The sequence below is a fragment of the Cydia splendana genome, chromosome 16, assembly GCF_910591565.1.
Source record: "Cydia splendana chromosome 16, ilCydSple1.2, whole genome shotgun sequence".
Taxonomy (NCBI): domain Eukaryota; kingdom Metazoa; phylum Arthropoda; class Insecta; order Lepidoptera; family Tortricidae; genus Cydia; species Cydia splendana.
The window spans coordinates 8235474-8255980 of NC_085975.1; the positions used below are offsets into that span (position 1 = coordinate 8235474).

General features: G+C 38.4%; 1 protein-coding gene across 13 annotated transcripts in view; it reads right to left on the reverse strand.

The window, feature by feature from the left end:
- Window positions 1–4: 4 nt before the first annotated feature.
- LOC134798191 (potassium/sodium hyperpolarization-activated cyclic nucleotide-gated channel 2) overlaps window positions 5–20507 on the reverse strand; it is a 287708-nt gene continuing 267205 nt past the window's right edge. For 8 of the 13 annotated variants that reach the window (XM_063770539.1, XM_063770540.1, XM_063770541.1 and 5 more), the window contains 8 exons: window positions 10160–10323; window positions 9786–9928; window positions 8288–8425; window positions 6825–6926; window positions 6251–6400; window positions 5944–6162; window positions 4719–4983; window positions 5–3987 (listed from right to left, as the gene is read on the reverse strand). In XM_063770539.1, coding sequence (XP_063626609.1) covers window positions 3362–3987; window positions 4719–4983; window positions 5944–6162; window positions 6251–6400; window positions 6825–6926; window positions 8288–8425; window positions 9786–9928; window positions 10160–10323 — 1807 coding nt within the window. In that variant the 3' untranslated portion in view covers window positions 5–3361. Of the gene's footprint in view, window positions 3988–4718; window positions 4984–5943; window positions 6163–6250; window positions 6401–6824; window positions 6927–6969; window positions 7256–8287; window positions 8426–9785; window positions 9929–10159; window positions 10324–20507 lie in introns of those variants that run through there. The other 5 variants (XM_063770552.1, XM_063770542.1, XM_063770544.1 and 2 more) reach the window with 5 other exon arrangements.

A 20507-nucleotide genomic window follows, 5' to 3' on the forward strand; every position in this document is an offset into this window, starting at 1 on the left:
TACACAGTTTTCTTCATTCTTTAATGCATTTTTTCTCTAATTTTCTTGACAGCGATGAGCACTTTTGGTGAAAATAGTTAGGTACCAGAAATCAGTAAATATACGTACGTATAATAATATGTGGGTATTAAAATAACAGTTTGGATTTAAAATAATTATGTATAACTTCTCTTTTATACAGTAAGGTAGCTCAACTTCACAATAAAAATAGATCTCTTCTATAAAATTTATAATCATTTACAAAAGCAGTAATAATGCCAGTTAAAACAACAGTTAAATGCTCTGGGAATAAAACGCAATATTTATACTCTTTTAGTTAAATTGACAGATATTCACTCTGCTAAGACCAATTGTATAAATATCTTACGAGTACAAAGTAGGTATCTATTGGTGTTAGTCGCCAAAATGAGACCTAGGCTGCGTTCTACAAGTAAGCTACTGCGCATTGGTTCGTCATTCATTATCTATATTTTGGCTAAAAAGTCAACATTTGCAAAACCGTCTTTACAAATTGTCATGACACTATAAGAATAGTCAACGACTTTACTTTCCGAAGTGCGCCCTCCAGCGTTCGGCTCGATTTACCCGCTCCTACGATATGTTGCATTTGTATACTAATTATTGGGACTCTTAAACATATCATTAACTTAGAAGCGGCCACATTAAGTTGCGTCTAGATAGCGTTAATGAAACCACTACGTAAATGTAATAACGCTAAAGTGATCGTTGTCAGCAAAAAAACAGCGTCCAAGTTCTAAGCAATTCCTCGAGTTCCACGTACTTACAATTCACAATAAAAGGGACTTTGCGTGTTCTCATTAGGCGATTAAACACACTATCTTGTCCCGTTACTACCGTTAGGAACTGTCGCGTTGCTAAAGTCGTTAAATATGATCATTGATCACGCGCGAAGAAAGCAAGCGCTTGTGCCAGAATAGCGTTGTATTTTATTGGTGCAAAGTTGCAAACATGACAAGGGCGTAAGCGCCCACTTCAAAGCCCTTTTGTTGTGATTATCAAATTGCCTATTATCAGAGGCAAATAAATAAAAAAGACTGATAATCTCAATATAAAATCGGATGCCCAACATGGCAGATGGCACCACTTTGCGCAGATCAATTTTAACTTTTATGTCTGAACCTTTTGCAAGTGGCACCATCTACAATATCTACATCAATGATGTGGCACCCGACTTCTAAGTCTTTAATATTTATTGATCTTTGCTTGTACTGTTACACAAGTTAAGTCTATTTGAACTACCTACGCAACTGGTGCCGATGGGTCCGCGGAGCCGGCGGCTGGGTGGCGCAGCAGCCTTAGCTGCTCTACGAATATCACAAAACGTAGTTCAATCGAATTTGTTATCGCTCCGGCCTACTTACTTCTACGAAATGATCTCTATCGATAATAAATTATTTACCCTAGAAGTAATAAAAACAAGTTGTGAAGTGCGAAGGCATTGCGACGGCGACGGCCGCGGCGCGTCGGGAGCGACTACGGGCCCGCTCTTGAAAGGGACTGTTGCAATTGAGATACTTGGAGATTTCCACTTGATATATTTCCTAGATGTCATGCTCGGGGGCATAAAAAGTACCTACGATGAAAGTTGCCCAAAACTTGTATTTTATGATTGTATTATAGTCTGTATGTATGTATCTTTAGGTAGGTATTTAAAAAAGAGTAAACAAAATCTACCCTTATATGGCTTCTTAAGCCAGTTGAGGGTAGATGAAAACATTACTTACATGATCAAATAATGTAGGTAGGTCAGGTCGTTCAGTGACAGCTCCAGGCGGTTTTGTATTTGGTTGGTTAACCATAAATGTTATATCTACCCGAAAATTTACAAATTATTTGTTTACTTTTATTTAATTACCTAATGATACAGAGATGTATTTAGACATTTTGCCGATATCCACTTCTATTGAGGCAGTATAGCAATATCTGTTGCTGATACGGCTTCTTACAGTTCTTACTTTATATTATAGGTACGAGTCCATCCAATATACGAGTGGTATGGTTAGTCGCTGTTAGTGAACAGTAAGTCTTTGAAGTTTTTCTTTGCGATGATTTCAATAAATAATGCGATACGCAACAATAAATAGTTATTGTATCTATGTAGGTACTAACGAATTATTTATATAAAAACCACGACCACGGTTGATCACAAAATATTTCTTTGTGCTTGATCAGAGTGTCAATGCTACAATAACAATGCGTATTATTGAAAAATGATAACAAAAAGTGGCGACATCCAAGTGCAGCACTGCAAAGTGACTTCCAAGATCACTACTGTTTTTAGTCAGAAAGGCTTATGGTTGTTGAAGCGGTTAATCAATACTTATGGTGGTATTACGCAAGCGGCGATCATACCGCGTGACGCGTAACGCACAAATTAAAGGTTGCCGAATGCTGTCGATTACCAATGAAGACGGTTAAAAAGGTGTCTTTCTTGTCCTCCCTGGTCAAGCAGTCAAGTCCGGGCCCGTAGTGCCGCGTCGCGATCGCACCGAATAATTGACTGGGCCGCCGCTCGGCGCTCCCGTCCCACCCCTCCGGTCCTCCCTCAAAACAAACCGCGCTAAAGGCGAATCCTCGGTAATACAATATTTACATAAAGAAAGGATTTCGAAAATATCCGAAGCGCTACTGATTCACCTCTAATTAGGAAACCGAGAGAATTGTCTTGCGCTAATTATATCGAGTATCGGTAGATATGACTACTTATAATTAAAATGAAGAAAGCAAAGTGTGTGCTATTGGAATCGCGCGTGAGGCCCCGAGGCTTCCGAAGCCCGCAAAACTTCCGCGGCCCTCCGGTCGCGTCGTGAGCTATTTATATTTATAAACAACTTCAAATACTATAATCATCTCCGAATCGTGAATAACAAGAACGTTTTATACACTTTGAACGTTCGCTTTCCACCGTATATTCGGCATCCGTCAACAATAGAGGTCTATTTTATACGTCAACAAAGCATAAAATAGTGATATCTTTACATCTCAGTCTAGTCTATATAATTATTTTCTCTTTTAATGGCAAGGTATCTCTATAAAGATTCAATAGTATCATTCTTCAATATATAACAGGTATATCTATACAATCGGAATACGTCGCGTATTTGCCGATTCCTCACAGCGTCAATGATATAAAATTTAACCTAAATTATAACACAGGAGAATTAAGTATAAGATCACAAAATGAGATTCAGCGGGCGGCGCCTCGCGGGCGCGCCCGGCGAAGTCGCAGCTATAATACTCGTGTCTACGCTACAACTAGCGAGTGTCGGCTCGCACTAAGCCTAGTATTGCTATCGGTCGGCGCTCGGTGGCCCGCGGGCCCCTAGCAGACGGTGCGGCGTCAGGGCGCTATGCCCGCGTCGGACTTGTGGAAGGCGGCGGAGGCGGACGTGAGCTGCGGCTGCTGTGCGGAGCTGAAGTCGTGCTCGGACTTGGGCCGCGGCAGCGCCGCCGCCACGCCCAGGCCGGGCAGCGCCACGCCCGCCATGCGGCACGACGCCGCCTGCAGCGGCTGCAGCGCCAGCCCCAGCGACCGCTCCGACAGCCGCGCCACGCTGTCGTCCGACAGGCTGACGTGCTCGGCCTCGGCCGCCAGCGCGTTCACCACCGCGTTGATCGTGTTCCCCTCCGACGTGGTGTCGTCCTCGCGGTGCGCCACGAGGTTGGGGTTCTTGCCGATCTTGTTGAGCCGTTCGGCGGCCACGCTCTCCATCGTGCGCCGCATGAGTGGGTACTGGTCGAGCACGGCGTTGAAGTGGTCCACGGACAGCGAGAACAGGTTGCAGTATGTTTCCGCGCGGACGGACGCCACCCGCCGCGCGTTGGTCAGCAAGCAGATCTCCCCGAAGTATGACCCGTCGGAAAGGCTTGTTGCTACTTCGCCGTTCGCCATTACTATATCTACAATTCCTTCTTGTATGAAGTACATCTTGTTTCCAATTGTTCCTTCTTTTATGATGATATCGCCTGAAATAGAAAAAAACAAAGAGGTTAAGTAAAGATACGAGTATGTTCTCAGTAATCTAAGTTACTCTATGGATTATACCAGTGTTTAGCGTCAAAATTGACATGTGACGGGCGCAATTCTTTTTCAAAATCATTTTAACTTTTAATGATAATAATTTTGTTTAGATATATAATGAATATTATATTGTGGGAAAGAGTGTAACCTAGTAAAAAAAATATTTGCTAAGATGCTATCTTTAAATTACCTTGGAAACCTTTTTGGCTTTTGCTAAAAGTCATTACACAATACGATATGGTACCAGGCGCACGATCGTGAGCCATTAAATATAGGTTCCGGAACCTATATTTAGTTAGTCGTATGGGTGACGCCAAAGAGTATTAAATCACTACGTTTTAGGTGACGCCAACCTGTCAAGTTGTCAAAATCGTTGGATCAAATTTTAGTTTTGTCAACTATGAACGTCACACGTCTACATAAAGGTCATTGACACAAGGTGATTTTATTTTGTGACAAGTGAAGTGAGGGTATCTAATATCTTTTCATTCTAAAATAACATGTATTAAAATTATAGTAAACATTTGTGTTGTGTGTCTTCGTGAGAGATCTGTGTTCTTCGTGAGTGGTTCCAAAGGATTCGAGACTTTTATTTCAAAATAGGTAAGGTAAGTCTGAACTCCGGCAATGTTTCACGTAAGCGTGCAGGAGAGACGCTAAAAGCTTTCGTCCTTACCAGGTTGGAAGACTTCGTAACGTAGCTTAGTGACGACGTCGGACACGAAGTTGGAGTCTGCGTTTGCGAAGAAGGGCACAGAGGCCACCAATGATCTGCAGTTGTAGTTGATCACGTCTTCTCGGAGCTTCTCGCTCAGTTCGCCAAGAATCAGCTCCTCATCGAAGAACTTGCCCTGGTACCGGTGCTCGAAGTATTCCGTGATGCGCTGTCTCATCTCACGCGGCAATTTTCGGTAAGCCATGTATTCTTCTACTTGTTTCACCTGAAAATTAAAAGGAAAAAATTAGAGATAGCACTAAGACTATGTGGTACCCATACCGAATATATGACGTCTCACGAAAAATATTTGTCATCCCTTGCAGTTGATTTGCAGAAGCACAGTGCGTTCAATCCAAAGATACACTCACAGGCTTCACACGATATAAACGGTGCATTTTTTCTCATGCTATTTTTATGCCCTTACTACGAATCTCAGCGTACTTTTGCCAAATGCTTCTTCAATTTCTTTATTATATTTTTCTTGCGTTACAACTATCAGGTAGCTACGTCACGTTAATTTTGAGATTTTTCTTTCCGAGGTTCGCAGTAAGTCAGGGATTAGTATAATAGCACCAATAAGATCTAATAAGTAAGTGCAAGTATAAAATAATTATCCCTATAAAAAAGTATATTAATATAAATGAAAATGAAATTGTTAGAAAGACCCTTGGAAAGAAAACTGTTTTGAACACCCGTTAATGATATATTTATGCTATGATGAATTGATTATTTATAACACCAGTTACAGCGGTATAGGTAGGTATGTGGTGAATAAATACGAGTGTGACCTGAGTTAGACTAACTATATAATAATCGAGAATAGTCTGTATAACGACATTGACACACGAACATCTACTCGGTACTCACGTCTAATCTCTGAAACAGGCAATGGAGGGTTTAGTAACTGGCAATGGCAATGTTGAAAGGAATTGCAGGATGGTATCATTTTAAATATGAATGGTTTTGTCATTTAACAGGGGTAGTATGAATAACATAATGGTTATACTATATATTAACAAAATGCGATTTTAAATGAAATTAAACTAGTTTTTAGTTCAACACAGCATTAGCTGTAGGTGTTCATAACGGTTTCAAGTTTCCATAGCGCAGGGACTTTAGGTTCCAAATCTGTAAGGAAGAAAGAGAGTAAAGAGTAGCAGTTAGTATCAGTTTCAAGAAATACCTTTTCTCTGTATTGTCTGCGGGAAGAGTCGAGGGACTGGATGAGATTGGTGGCGTGGCCGAGGAAGAGAGCGTAGCAGGTGGCGCCCGAGATCATGGACAGCATCGTGAGCCACATGTCGGTAAGTGACTGCGGCGGGAACCGTCCGTATCCGATGCACAGCATGTGTGACATGGCCTTAAAAAGTGCCCACGAGTACTGTTCCAGCCAAAATGAATCCTGTATGACAGACATGAACAAGCGGTGATTACTAAAATCTTGCAAAATGTTTATCGAGAGTAAAAATAGAAGTTGTAGTGTTTGTTACCTGCAATTCGTTTATTGCAACCCAAGAGTTCGCCGGGAACCCTTGCAACATAGGAACCAGGAATTGAAGGCATCCGGACCAGTGGCCGATCAACAACATCATGCAGATTAAGTTGAATATCCGCATGAACACCGATGCCATGTTGAGGAACTGCAAAGAGAACAGAAAGATCAACGTTGTTCCACAAGCCAGCTTCGCCTCTAAAGGAAGCCGTGCGGACTGCGCGCGACAATGACGCCCGAGGTCAAGCATCGCGATGATTCTCTACCGATGGATTCGTAAAATAGTAGTGAGAAATAAAGTATGATCGCGTGAGACGATTTGTGTCGAGCTCGCATGCGTGAGGAGGCAGTCAGGAGGTCGCGCGGCCGCGGCCGCCGCACGGTCGCGAGACCCCTGCTGCCTCGCCGCCTCGCGCGTCCGCCCGCGCGGCCGCCGGCGGGACAGGGTCGGAAACAGAAACGTAAGAGAGGAAGCGAAGCGAACGCAGCGGACTAGGGCGCCGGGCGGCGCCGGCAGCATGCTAAGCGGGCGAACGAGCACATGCGCGCCGGCTCGTGCCGACCCTGGTTACCTTGAAGATCAGATTGCTTTTGGTGTGACCCTTCTTTTTGGCAACGTCGGAGCTGAGACGTCCCCTTCGTTCCGTGCGCTTTTTTTGAAGATTCTGCAAGATCTAGAAAACAAGCGAGAAACACAAGATAGTAGGAAGAGAGCCAGGCGCGCCCGGCGTGAGCGCGGATAGGTTCGGCGGGCAAGGTAGACGCGGAATAGCGGGCGGAGCGGGGCGGGGTACTAGTCGCGTGCGGGTAGCAGCGGACGCGGGGCACACACAGGATGCACTAACACCGAGACGAACAGGACGCGGGCTAGGCCCCTATGCTAGCTAGGGGACGGGAGGGCCACGGCATGCGGAAGGCACAGCAGCACCTGCGTGACGAGGTCGCGCGAGCCGGTGCTCTCGGCGTCGCTCGGCGCGGCGCGCGGCTGCGGAGCGGGGCTCATCTGCACACAACACCGTCACTGCGAGGACGCCAGTCTGCCTCCACCCTCCCCGTGCCTACTCCACTTCTCTCTGAATCTCCGCTTGGAAACCAATACCCGTATCCTCGAGCTTGTGACGTCGCAACAGATTTTGGACTGGTCTTTATGGTATTTATTGTTGCAGCCCAAGTCATGTACTTATGAATTCATTAAAATAGGTTTGTTACGATATATTGATTTTGTCTGTTTAACTCTAGTTCTGGTTTAACACTATGCAAGCAAGTTTCTATAGGTGATATGTATGTTTTACTTTTCATTTTTGTTTAATTTTGCCAAGTAAAAGTTGAAGTGTTTTAGTATGTCCAATTGTTTGTACAACACAGGTGATATCGTTTCTGTGGTTTTATTAAAAAAAGCTGTAGTTTTATTCATTAGCTTTATGGGAGCTACATCTATTGGTCGCCTATTCAGCGTCAGCGCATCTTCTAGAGGCTCCGGAAAAGCGGCAACAAAAATGTATGAAAAGTTTCGCAAATAAATATTGTCATGTTGGCGAGCGATGGACGGGGATCGTCGACGGATGCTCGGGGCGCGGGCGGGGCGCGGGGCGCGGCGGGGCCGGGGCTCGGGCGCGAAGAAATGAGAGAATAGACGTCACGAGTGAGAGCGTGCTCAGGCAGAAATAAGCTTGCAGAGAAGCAGAAGAGAAGTGCAGAGCGGGACGTGGGGCGTACATACAGTGGGGGGGCGGGATCGATGGTATAATACGGGATTACAACACTCCATTTACTTGGGACCACTACTGGCTAGAAAATTTTAAAATGTTACTCATTAACACATTATAATTATATCTGTGCATTTAAACCAAATCGTTAATTATTATACATTTTTATATTAAACATTCTTAATCCTGAATTAGGCTTGCATTAAGCTGTTTAGTTATGTCGTGTTAGTAAATGTGAGCGTAATGTGTCAGAGCAGTGTTAGTAGGTAAGTAGTAGAAAGTAGGCGACCCATACGAGTACGTGTGGATCAGTAGAGATGATGGCTTACATATACTTCCTCCCATTGCGAGACATAGCGGACCAGCCTGGACAGCCGCAGCAGCCGCACCAGAGACAGCAGCTTGGCTAACCGGAGTATCCTTAGAGCACGACCCGCGTGAAGAATTTGAAAGCTTTCACTAAAGTCCTGTCAACACAACCAAAATAATTGAAATGCCAGTATTATTGCAGGGTGCCCGAAAGATAAACAGAACTATCTTAGGGGCACCCAGGAAACCACTAGTTGGCAACAGTCTTTATACAGTTTGAAGTGTAGAAGACATGCAGACTTGCTGATATCGAAAGAGTAAGTATCAGCCAAAAAAAAGTGCTGAAGCATAACAACGAACATGTCATGTTACAGTTAAGATTTGTTAATTTACATTCAAAGTTGCAGGGGACCTCTGATGGGCATTGGGCATTAGTGGAGGGCGTCATTCTGCTCATTTACACGAATTTGTTAGTTAATATAACTACATAGTTTGTGCGATGGTTTAAGAATAATATTTGTTTATCAGAAAGGTGACTTTGAGACACTTTCAAAGTATCCTATTGTGAACAAAGAGTATTTATAAAAAGGGAATATTTTAAGCAAGGTGTTAGGGTCAAATATCGATATATAGAGCTCATTTACTAATGAGATTCACGGTCTTGTTCAAGACTACATTATTAAAGAGAAGAATTGAAAGAAGTGTTTATTTTACAATTCGGTCGTGTTGTTATGAAATAAAAATAATTCAGCCATATTTATTTACTCGAACAAAATACGAAAACTACATTACAGTAACTTGATATATAGGAATACTAGTCCAAAACACTGAAAACATGCTGTGTATGAAAAAAGGCATGTAGGTATAAAAATAAATGTTATACCTAGTAGTAATAGGAAAAGAGAAAATGGCGTGCATGGTACCATTAATAATTGTATTTGAAGTAGGCAGAAATATTGTCAAAAATAAAATTATAGTATAGGTACAGGTACAATAGAATTTTTAAAAGTGCGCAGTTAGAAAATGTAATATATAACCAGCCAGTGCACTGTCCGAAATTGCTGATTTTTAAAGAAGGATTCCATAACCAATAGAAAAGGATTGAGTATCCCATACGATCCAAGGAATGTCAAGATAAACCAGACCACCTAATAGGACGAAGAATAGAAATGCTTGAGACAGGAAATCATATGGGTTACCAATGATGCGTGCAGACAATATAAAGGTGTGGACAATATTGAAAATATGAAGAAACATGTAGTTGGTACTGAATCTATAGTGACTCAATCAAACCTTTATTGTTCTGTTAAACCTTAAAACGAGATATTATAAATCGAAACACGGTGTCGCCTTGGAAGCTCTCGTGGCAGTTGGGCAAGGTCACAATGAGAAACAAATATCGAAAGAACAAAAATAAAAAATTCTAATGGAACAAATGCTGAAACAGAATATCAAAACAACATAAAAGACAGTTTAAAACTACAGTAATAATAACAACACGGCCAAATTGCAACGTACGTTTACCTGATTGAAGATCAAGAATATATAATCTAGTGGTATACTAGAGATGAGGTCAAGGAAGAACCATGTCCTCAAATAGTGCTTCGCTATTAACTTGGGATCTAATATCACTTGTTCTGCATTATCTTGCTGCATTATTCCTGAAATAGAACAAAAAGCAATCTTTGGAAAGTGCTTAACATAACATGAATAGATTCAAGAAGAAGATATTTGTCTTAAAAGTTCGTCGTCCGCTATGAAAGCTCTTTAAATTGCTGTTTGTATTAATCTGTAATTCATTTCAATGTTCTTGTTTCGGCAAAAAAATGCAGAAAACTTTAATCTATTACGATTAAAGTTTTCTGCACGATTGTATAAAAATGATTATTTACCTGTCCTAAAATTAACAACGATATCTATAAGGAAAATTGTGTCCGAGAGACAGTTGAAGGCTATCCAGCGCGTGCTGAGGTCGTCGTTGAAGAAGGAGATGGCGACGGGTAGGATGATCAGGTTGGCCACCAGGAGAAGCAGCATACACAGATCCCAGTAGAATCTGAAGACAAACAAAATATACTATAAGATACTTGATTATAAAATAAAGATTAAGTAGGTACTTAGAAAACAACTCTTGGTAGACTTCGCTCACTACATTATTTAATACCTAAGGTGTAGCAAACGTAATGTGATTGAACGATTAATCGACTTACTCAACTTAGGTATAACTTCGGCAGTTCAATGCATTTTGAGTGGAGCCAAAACCGACAAAGTATCTATGTGGAATTTGAAATATTCCTCATAAGACATTCTAAAGTTTGTCAATAAACTTTCAGCGATGACGGCTCAAGTTTCAAGGTGGCATAGTTTATATGACAAGAGATATATTTTCGAACAGTAAATATATACCTACATCAGCCTGTAACTTACTTGTCTCTTTAAGTAAAACAGTAATCATGACTATGTGTTTACATACGAGTATATAAGTACATATTTACATGCCAAACATCCAGGTTGTGATTTGATAATGATTTATACATAAACTTGGATGGTTAAGCGCAATTTTTTTAGGACCTCGTCACGCCTAATTTATTTATAGGTAGGTACTTATGTCGTGACAGATAAAACATATTTGACATTGAGGAAATTATAAAAAGGACTTATGTTTGTGGTGCAATATTTATTTATTACTAGTATCAAAGACATATGTAACTTCGTATAAGACGAATAAAGTCTAAGGAAAAAACGTGCCTCGGAATTCAAGCAAAAGTCATTCTCGAATAGATGGCGCACACACCTTTAGCCTATCCTCGGCTAGATGGCGTGACGACACCGTTTCATATTTAACAATTTTAACACATAGATATCAGTGAATGAACATGGATCAAAATGATATAAAAATAATAAAATCATTTATCCATATATATACATTTTTTGATAACTTTATACGTTTTCATTTTGAGTTTTAGTCGTGTGTCGATAGATGGCAGTAAATTTACAGTGACTACAAAATTTACAATGACAGGACCCCTCTATACTATCTATTCTTTTTGCTAGTATCAAAGAGAATAGATAGTATAGAGGGATCCTGTCATAGTAAATTATGTAGTCACAGTAAATTTACTGCCATCTATCGACACACGACTACAACTCAAAATGAAAACGTATAAAACTATCGAAAAAATTTATATATATGGATAAATGGTTTTATTATTTTTATATCATTTTGACCCATGTATATTCACTGATACCTATGTGTTAAAATTGTTAAATATGAAACGGTGTCGTCAACGCCATCTAGCCGACCATAGGCCAAAGGTGTGTGCGCCATCTATCCGAGAATGACATGTTCTTGATTTCCGAGGCACGTTTTTTTCTTAGACTTTATTCATCTTATACGGAGTTATATATGTCTTTGCTAGTATTAATATGGAACCATTGTAATATTTTTATGTCTGCTCAGGATTTGCGATAGTAGGTACTACTCCATGTAGAGGAGGTAAACATTATTGTTGTAAGTTGAGGCAGTATCGCATGTCGGTACAATGCTACAATGCTCAGCGCTACAAAGACACAATGAACACAAAATGATCTCATCGGTCATTTTATTTGATTACACGATTTGTGATCTGACTCAGAGTGCAGAACTGCAACTTGCATGTGGCTTTTTGTTTTCGGTACAGTATGTAAAGTACCATTTTTTTCTGATGCAGGTAATAAAAGACTGTTACAATAGATATGAGCATAATAGGTTTAGTATATTATAGACTTTAAGATGAATGTACAATTAGCTGCAGAGATAAAGATAACTGACCCCCCTGCATAGAAATTTGTTTGCAGAGGGGGCTGGTGTCAAATAACTCTCCAGCTGACTCCGAGCAAGCGTAGTTGGTAGAGCCATTTGAACTGTGTCAAGCTGACACAGTCGAGGTATTACAGTATCGACTCGATTTTTGTAAAATCAAAAAAGAAGAATTATTTTATTCACTTTTTAACAGGTCGGCTTTATGAAACTACCTAGGTGTCTAAACTTTAATAATCTTTAGGATTGTCCTTTAGGGTCCACTGGAGTCGAATTCCTAATGATTTTACCTGTTTTAGAATTACAAGTGTGCCTATTTGTGAAAAATTCGGTGGTTAACTAATATATACTTACATATAGTATAAATCATAAGCCTTGTGTATATAAATAGAAGTAGGCTAGATAATCTAATCGTGAGATTGTTTTACCTTAAAAACTATAGGTATATTTTTTTCTATAATGCCGCTTAAGTCTAAATAAGTTTATTGCTTCACCATTTCGCCAATCGTAAAAAGTGTGCCTTTGATTTGCAACAATGAGCCGGAAAAGTCTGCACAATATGTCAGTGACGACTGAAGTACCTGCTTACTTTGTAACCTTTTCGACTTTCTTCAACATTTTACGAGGGAAAATTAATCTTAAATGTACCTTTATTTTTATCCGTAACATTGCCGTCTCGTAAAGCATACACAACGTCACTCAACATTATAAAATGGGAGCCAAGGGAGCACCGAGAACCAATTCTAATAAAGTAAGATAAAAAAGTGATTAAATGGATTTTAAAATTCATAAGTTATTTCCCAAATGGTGTGCTTTTTGCATTTGACTATTTCAAATGGAAGCTATTTATGTGGCGTGAAATTTAACGAATGCGCCTTGCGGGACTCGTTTATACGAATGGTTAACGTAGGCAGCAAATTTACCTACGTTGTCTATTTCTAGAATTTTGTGGAGAGTTTCAATTAAATCTGACTCCATAAAAACAATTTCTTGAATTGAGACCTTTTCCGAAACGAACACCTACAATTTCTAATAAAATAATAAATCGAAAAGAACCCTGCTAGCTATTGTGAACCAAGTTGATATAAAACTTTTGCTACTTATGTTCCTAAATAAATCAACTCAGAACATTGTGTTTAGTAGGAATCCAAAGCACTGTTTGATCAGCAAATTCAAATGCCTAACTGCATTATCTATTTTAGCATGTTTTGAATAAGTTATTATCTATTTGCAAAGTGATGTCAAAATTTACTATTCTACGGTTCTACCCCTATAAACTTTGGACTAGTTTACGAGTTTCTAACCATCGTAGGCTATTAACATTTTGATAATTAAGTAGACCTGTAATGTGTAATTCAACACTTGGTCATATGGGTCTGTGCCACGTCTGTGCCAAACTACAACCTATTTTTGGCACGACCCGACCCACCCTTTTTCATTGTGTAGGCCAATGGAGTATGCAACTCATTTTAAGCTTAGAGTATTTTTTATATAAAGCAGACAATGTTAGAAAGAATACACAAGTCATGAAGACATCATAAATAAACAAAAAGGAACTTCTCATAGTGTAAAATCATTCGTTCGTTATAGTTAGGGAGGCGAGGTAGCTAAATGGCGTAATTCAACGGCGCCGTCGAGACCTATCAAAATCGAAAGATAAAATAATTTCGAAAAGAAAAGCTCGTATGGCAAAAACCATTTTAGCGGTGGGTTTGGCGTGTACGGTTTTTCAAAAATGTTAAAAAAAACAGTTACTTGGGCATTCTCGAGCGCGTCAGATATTCATACTACGTATGCCCCGAGTGCCTCTGATAACAACGGTATACTAATCTGCCGGTTTGCGTGGTGGGGGTAGGCATATAAAGTAGTCAAAAATGCAAAAAAAAAAAAAATTAACTCGAGCGCGTCAGATTTTCGGAAGGGGTGTTAAGTAGGCCCCAAGGAAGCTTCCTTTAAAAAAACTGACGATTTCGGCGTGACGATAAGTTACGATGAATTTTTGAAAATGCAAAAAAAAAAAGTTTTTTTGAAATACTCGAGCGCGTCAGATTTTCATAGGGGAGGTTTATCTCGGTATCCTGAAAGCATATTTTTTTAATCTGACAAAAATGTTGGTGGGTTCTCTTAATCTGACCGAAAAAGGTTTTTTGGTTTCTTTTTTTTCCTTTCTTTCTCCTTGATAAAACGGGGAATTTAAGAATGACAATAAAATTACCTTTTTTGTTTATTTAAACTTTTTTTTTGTAAAATGTATCGTTCGCGACTTATATGCCGCAACGCGTTCTTAGGAAGACGAAATGGCTCCTCCACACTTCCGGTCATGCGGAAACCGGCAGATTTTGTATTTTTAGTAGGTTTTAGATTATATTCTTCAAAATAAAAAATAAAAAAATCGCGCTCGAGAATGCCGGATTAACGTTTTTTTTTTACAAGTTCGCGACCCTATAACTCGGCGGCGTCAAGGACTTATCGTCAGATTAGTTAAATTTAGTCTTTAAACACTAAAATCAACCCCCAATATCTTAATCTGAGGCGCTCGAGTATTTCAGACTATCCATTTTTTTTTACTAATCTGATCGTCTATCCTAGGCGCGCGTCACTACATATAGAGCTAAATACTTTACAAGGTTGTTCTATTAGGTCTAAGGTATCTCTCATATCTTAAACTGCCACGCTCGAGTATTGCCGAAAATTCCCCTATTCGCCTCCCTAACTATTATACCTTTATACAGTAGCAAAAATAATAAGTATTGCCTAAATTAAATACTTACGTAAAAGTTTTTGCAAGCTTCAGTAATCTACTAGAAACATAAAAGTAAATGTATGTGCCTGTACCTCTATAATATGCATAAAATATAAAATTATTTTCACGCGGAATTCACGCGGGATTTTATACTCAAAAAGCTTCCTTTGCATTAAGTTTTCATCTAAAGTAGGTCATTATTTTCATTCGTTGATAGTTATCGTCACATTGTAGCTGGTAATCCAGAAGGGTCGGTATCGGTATGCGTAGTGTGGCCATTGTGGGTAACGTAATAGAAATATGAAAAACATTTATAAATTACTTCTTGAAAATGGCTCTAATGATTTCAATAGAGCTTAATAATATGGGCGACAGTTGATCGAGCTTGGTGAAACATAGATAAATAGTTTGTTTATGAGCAGGTTTGGTTGGAAGATGGTTGATAGCATAATTAAAAAAAAAGGTACAATGGAACTCTTAAATGTATAACGACGCTGACTGACTGCCAAAGCAGCCAGTTAAACGAGAAAGCGCGCGAAATTGTGCGGCCATGACATATTTATAATTGTATATGTATAAGATGGCGCCCAAATGTTTCAGCGACTAACATTTCTCCCGTTTTATGGACGAAGTTAATGCAATTTTCATTATTTTTTATGTAGCATTGATGCGTTTGCAATTGTGGAGAATATTTTTATTTGCCTAGGGCCTAAAATATACTTGATGATGCAACGATGAACCCACAGTTACGCGTCAGTTAATAAAATTGGCCTATTAATTAAACTATCAAATTCAATCTATACTTACCTTGATATTTGGATGTCATGTTCACATACTTAGTACCTACATACCTACTAAATTTGTAATTTATGACTGGTCCCTACTACTTAATAATACATAGTTATAGTAGAGGTTGTAAAGCTGGGTAGCTAGTTCGGGTAAGGCAGTAAAGTATCCGATAGGTTATAGCTGCATTGAATTCGGGCGCTGGCCGCTGTTCTCTACAGCTAAAACAACAATGTGAGCTTAAGTACTACTTTTACTATTATTACATAAAAATAGGTTTGTCTAAAGCTATACAATTTAGTATGTTTTGAAGTAAAACAATCAAAGTGTTACGATTTCTTTTACAAATAAATAGCTTAGTCCTATAACTCTAAATTGCATGTCGTTCTGTGAAAACTTTTATTTAACTTTTTTACCAATAAAAAGTTATAACCGCGTTATAAGACCCTCGATTGACTCGATGCTAAAAAAACATGATTAATAATTTTCATTTACGTCAAATAACACTACCTTCACCGTCTGATAACTATATCAACTTGTCAAATCATGTCTTAAAATCTCACTTTAAAAATTAAATGAATGAAACATGTTTTAAACCTAAACTTTACCTTGCACTCTTATCAATCTTACCTTTATATAATAAATACTTAATATAATATTTTAAACTTTCGCGTTTTGAACACATATTAACTCACATTTATAGACTTACACACCATACACTCCATACACTTTTCGTCGGGTAGTTGCACAAATCTCTGTCTTGACATTTTGCTGGGACATCAGTCAACCGCGACCACGACCAGTGAAACCTGTGTCGAAACGTCGGTAAATCAAGGTAATTGAATAAAATTCGCGTTAGACCCGTCTATAAATGTGAGTTAATAAATACTTAATACCGTATAAATAGACTATCATCAAAATATACTTGCAAATTGTCAATCACATTAAAACTATTATACACCGTAGAGAATAAAATTATTCGATCCATAGAGCGGACGATCAAATCACAACAAACATAAATGGTCATTGCTTTAATTAACCTTAATTCGATGCACTTATTAGGTACCTATTGCGCTGCATTTAAATTGCTCAATAACGTACAATAGGTACCTACATGTAACTCACGGAATGTTTATTACAAATTCCTGCTCTATTACAATGCTTTGCAGAAGTACTTTTTTGTATAATAAACTGATCAGCGGTTGGCCCTAGTCACACCAAGTTTTTTTCAGGGGGTTATGCGACATAGGGAGATGCGAAGATTTATAATTTAAAAGACGCGATTTAGCTTCCAATATAGCGTTCCTTTCAGAGTACCTACCTAAAATATTCTCAGAATATGAACGTTATACAGACTGTTTTATCTCAGTTAACATATTTTATCCGGTGGGGTTTGTTTAAAAAAACAATTGCTAAAGTTATATCCGGTTTATATGACGTTCAGTTGCAGCTGCAAAGATTTAATCGTATTAAGAGTCTGCTGTTAAATCTGTCAAATTTCCTCTTCGGGTTGACAAAAGATAAGCCCTCTCAGAGCTTTTCGTGCTACAAAGCTTATATCTTCCGTGAGCTCCTTTGAACAACAATTAAAATACGTTTTATAGGTCACTTAGTCGGTGCTAATTTGTTCATTTTCTCTGCTGCTTCCTGCGCTGCTGTAACTATGGATTTGAACTTAAAGCGTATTAATAATCGAATAAAGACTAGAAAGACTGTGCGGAAAGAGATGAGTCGTGGAATATAAGGGAATCAATACATTCTATGACTTTTCTTTTTTCGCACAGACTCTACGGCTGTAATGTAGCGCTTAATGTGGAGAGGTAGGGTAGTTCACTGTTAAAAAAACGGTCTACAGTGGTATCCATCATAAAGCCCTATTTAGACGATGCGAGAACTCGCATGCGAGTTTAATTACATTGCGGTTTTTGATCGGTCGGTTGAATTGGACGTAACCAACAGTCTGCAATGTAACTAAAATCGCATGCGTGTCTAAATCAGTCCTAAGATTGAGTAAACTGGGTTCCTTAACCAACTAATACATATTTACCATTGACTGTAGTATGTAATATGTATAACTAGAGGCAGACTAGGAATGTCGTTTAGTATGTTTGAAACCGGTCATCTTAATATACGTAATCACAGCATAGTGCTCTATAGAGTGCTATGCTGTGGTACAGCCGACGTCAAAAATATGTTTACACTTTTGGACCTTACGCCTTTGTAATAAGGCAAAAAATGTAAACATATCTTTGACGTCGATTGTACAATCTGCTCAACACGTACTTGTAAAGTACAGCCTTAATAGTTGTTGGAAAACTTATTCCTCATTATATTGTTTATCGCATGAATCGAAATCATTTCTCTCCGAATTCAAATTAATTTTTAAATTTTCATATACTACGGCTGATACAGCTTGTATAAGTCGTGTTCAGAATTAACGTAAAAGTATAAGTATACTGAGATAATACTCGACCGAAGCATCATACATGTGTAAAAAAGTGTATTCCGAACGAAAAGAAAACCAGTGTGTCGCGTTAGCTTCGAAACGATACCGGTCGTTAAAGATTATTGCAGGCGTTAAACCTGAAAGAATTTTTAAAACACGTAATTGCCCATTCCGAGAATCGTTAACGGGAATAGTTCATTTCGAGATGAGTCGTTAAAATACGCTATCGGTTATTAAAGATTAAGTAGTTGGTCACCAAACGATTACTATAAAAATTACCTATTAAGGGAATTAGGATCTATACGTCTACCACCAGTTTTGACATTGACATAAAACTGTTTTTGTAAAGTGTTGTGTACCGTAGCGTATAAGTTAACTCTAAATTGTACAGTGATTTGGTTTATACTGTCAGACTGTATACATTTTGTTTGAATAAAAATAAAATAAAATAAATAAAATAAATAACGCTCATGTCTGTAATTTACTTTCTGTACATCTCGCTTGCACTAATATGCGAGTACGAGCGAGATGCATAGAAAGTAAGTTACGTAGACGTGAGCGTATACAGGGTGATTTCGGGGTCGTGATCCAGAACCACTTTTTCTGACTCTGTAAATGATCCACATTATCATATGGTAGTATTTGATTAAAAGATAATTACTTGAATTATTCTTATTTTTCAAGTAAAATTAATGTTATAGGTACTAAGTAATTATACTAATTATGGTCACCCTATGACTTTTGACATACGCTGTATGGAAAGCGACAAGACGTCACATTGAGTAGGGCCACCAAATTGTATGCAAAAATCTTTTTTCCTACTTGTCATCTGGAAAATAATCATCATTACCTATTGGTGATAAACAATAATTAACAACATCATTAGGCTCATCTTTGGATTCTGTATGATGTCTGGCTCTCTTGCTCCACGACCCCGAAATCACCCTGTATGTCAATGTCAAAACTGATGGTAGACGTACTGGGGAATAGGGGTAGGTAAATAAATACTCGTATTATCAGCTCTTTGGGTATTTAATAAATATGTATTGATATAATAATACTAATAAAGTTTAAAACAGCTATGATATTTAATATTTATGTCTTTATGATTTCAGAAATACTAACTTTATTCAGTTAAAAATGTTTAATTAATAAAGTAGCAGTCTTTTCCTTAGACTGAAAAGAAAAGCATAATGAAGAATGAAAAAGAAATATTTCACAATTAAAGTAAATCTGCGCGTCTTGCACAGAGTAACGCTTATTTTTTTATTTCTCTTAGGAAAGTATGTTAACAAGACTTAAATATAAGAATTAATTTTGGGAAGAGCTTTTTAGTGATGCAAATGGACTTAACTCAGATTAAATCTAATCATGTATTTGAATTTCCGCGCAGGTGCTCACATTTCACGTAATTAATATTAACACATCATCTCCATATATTATTAGGCAGATATCGATCGCTTTTAGTTCCACACAGCCGTATTTTATACGTTACGTAATGTCAAAATCGGCCTTATTTAATGCAAGGTAAAGTTCATATTTAAGTGTACATTTATGAAGAGATAGGTGGTTGTGAAAGTGATAAGTTAATATCCGGGTCGCATGTATCGGATGCTGTATCAAGATCATATGCATTTGTGCAGTGACCCGCTATTAGTATCAGTAATGATGCAACTGTAGTATGACGTCTGTCTGATTGCGGTGTAGTATTTAGTGGTTTACGCTACCGTACACTAATCATCACTGGTTTTGACTGGTATGTTTAAATGAAGCATGGGAGCGTGATTCTCATTACTGCAACTATGTATGTGTAAATAGTTTAAAGTTAACCCTTTAGTGGACCGTTGCATTGTTACGTTATTTTATCATCCCGCAACATATAACAGATACGTTTATGATAGGTAGTTACGCGAATCGTAAAATTATATTATTTTCCAAGGCTTCAACTTTCAGGCATTTGCGTGAGTAGACAACAAACCATCGAAAATCAAAAAAATACTATTTTTGCACAATTACAATTAGCCCATTAATAGGGAATATTAGGCAAAGCTTTGCGTAGGTGGCACCTTTGTGGCACATACAGTAAACAAACCACATTGACACATCACACGTCACGTCAATCGCATGGCCTACCGCGAAACAAGAAAATCGAAATTTCGTTATCTAATCTCTCTATCACTCTTGCGTATTCGAGCGATAAAGAGGCAGATAACTAAATTTCGATTTTCGCGTTTACCTTGTAAACAAACCGCCTTGATGCATCAAATTATTATTTTATTGTCTGTGAAAACTTGTCAAAAAACAGTTTAAGGCACAGTATGTATAAGTTAGTCTATGAATTTACTGAGTCTGTAGTGCTGCACTCTGGCGGCAGAACATTGCAGTAATATCCCCTATTGTTACATAGTTAAGGTTATGTTCCAAGTAATAGACAGTATTTGGGTTACCTATATGATTGTAGCAAAC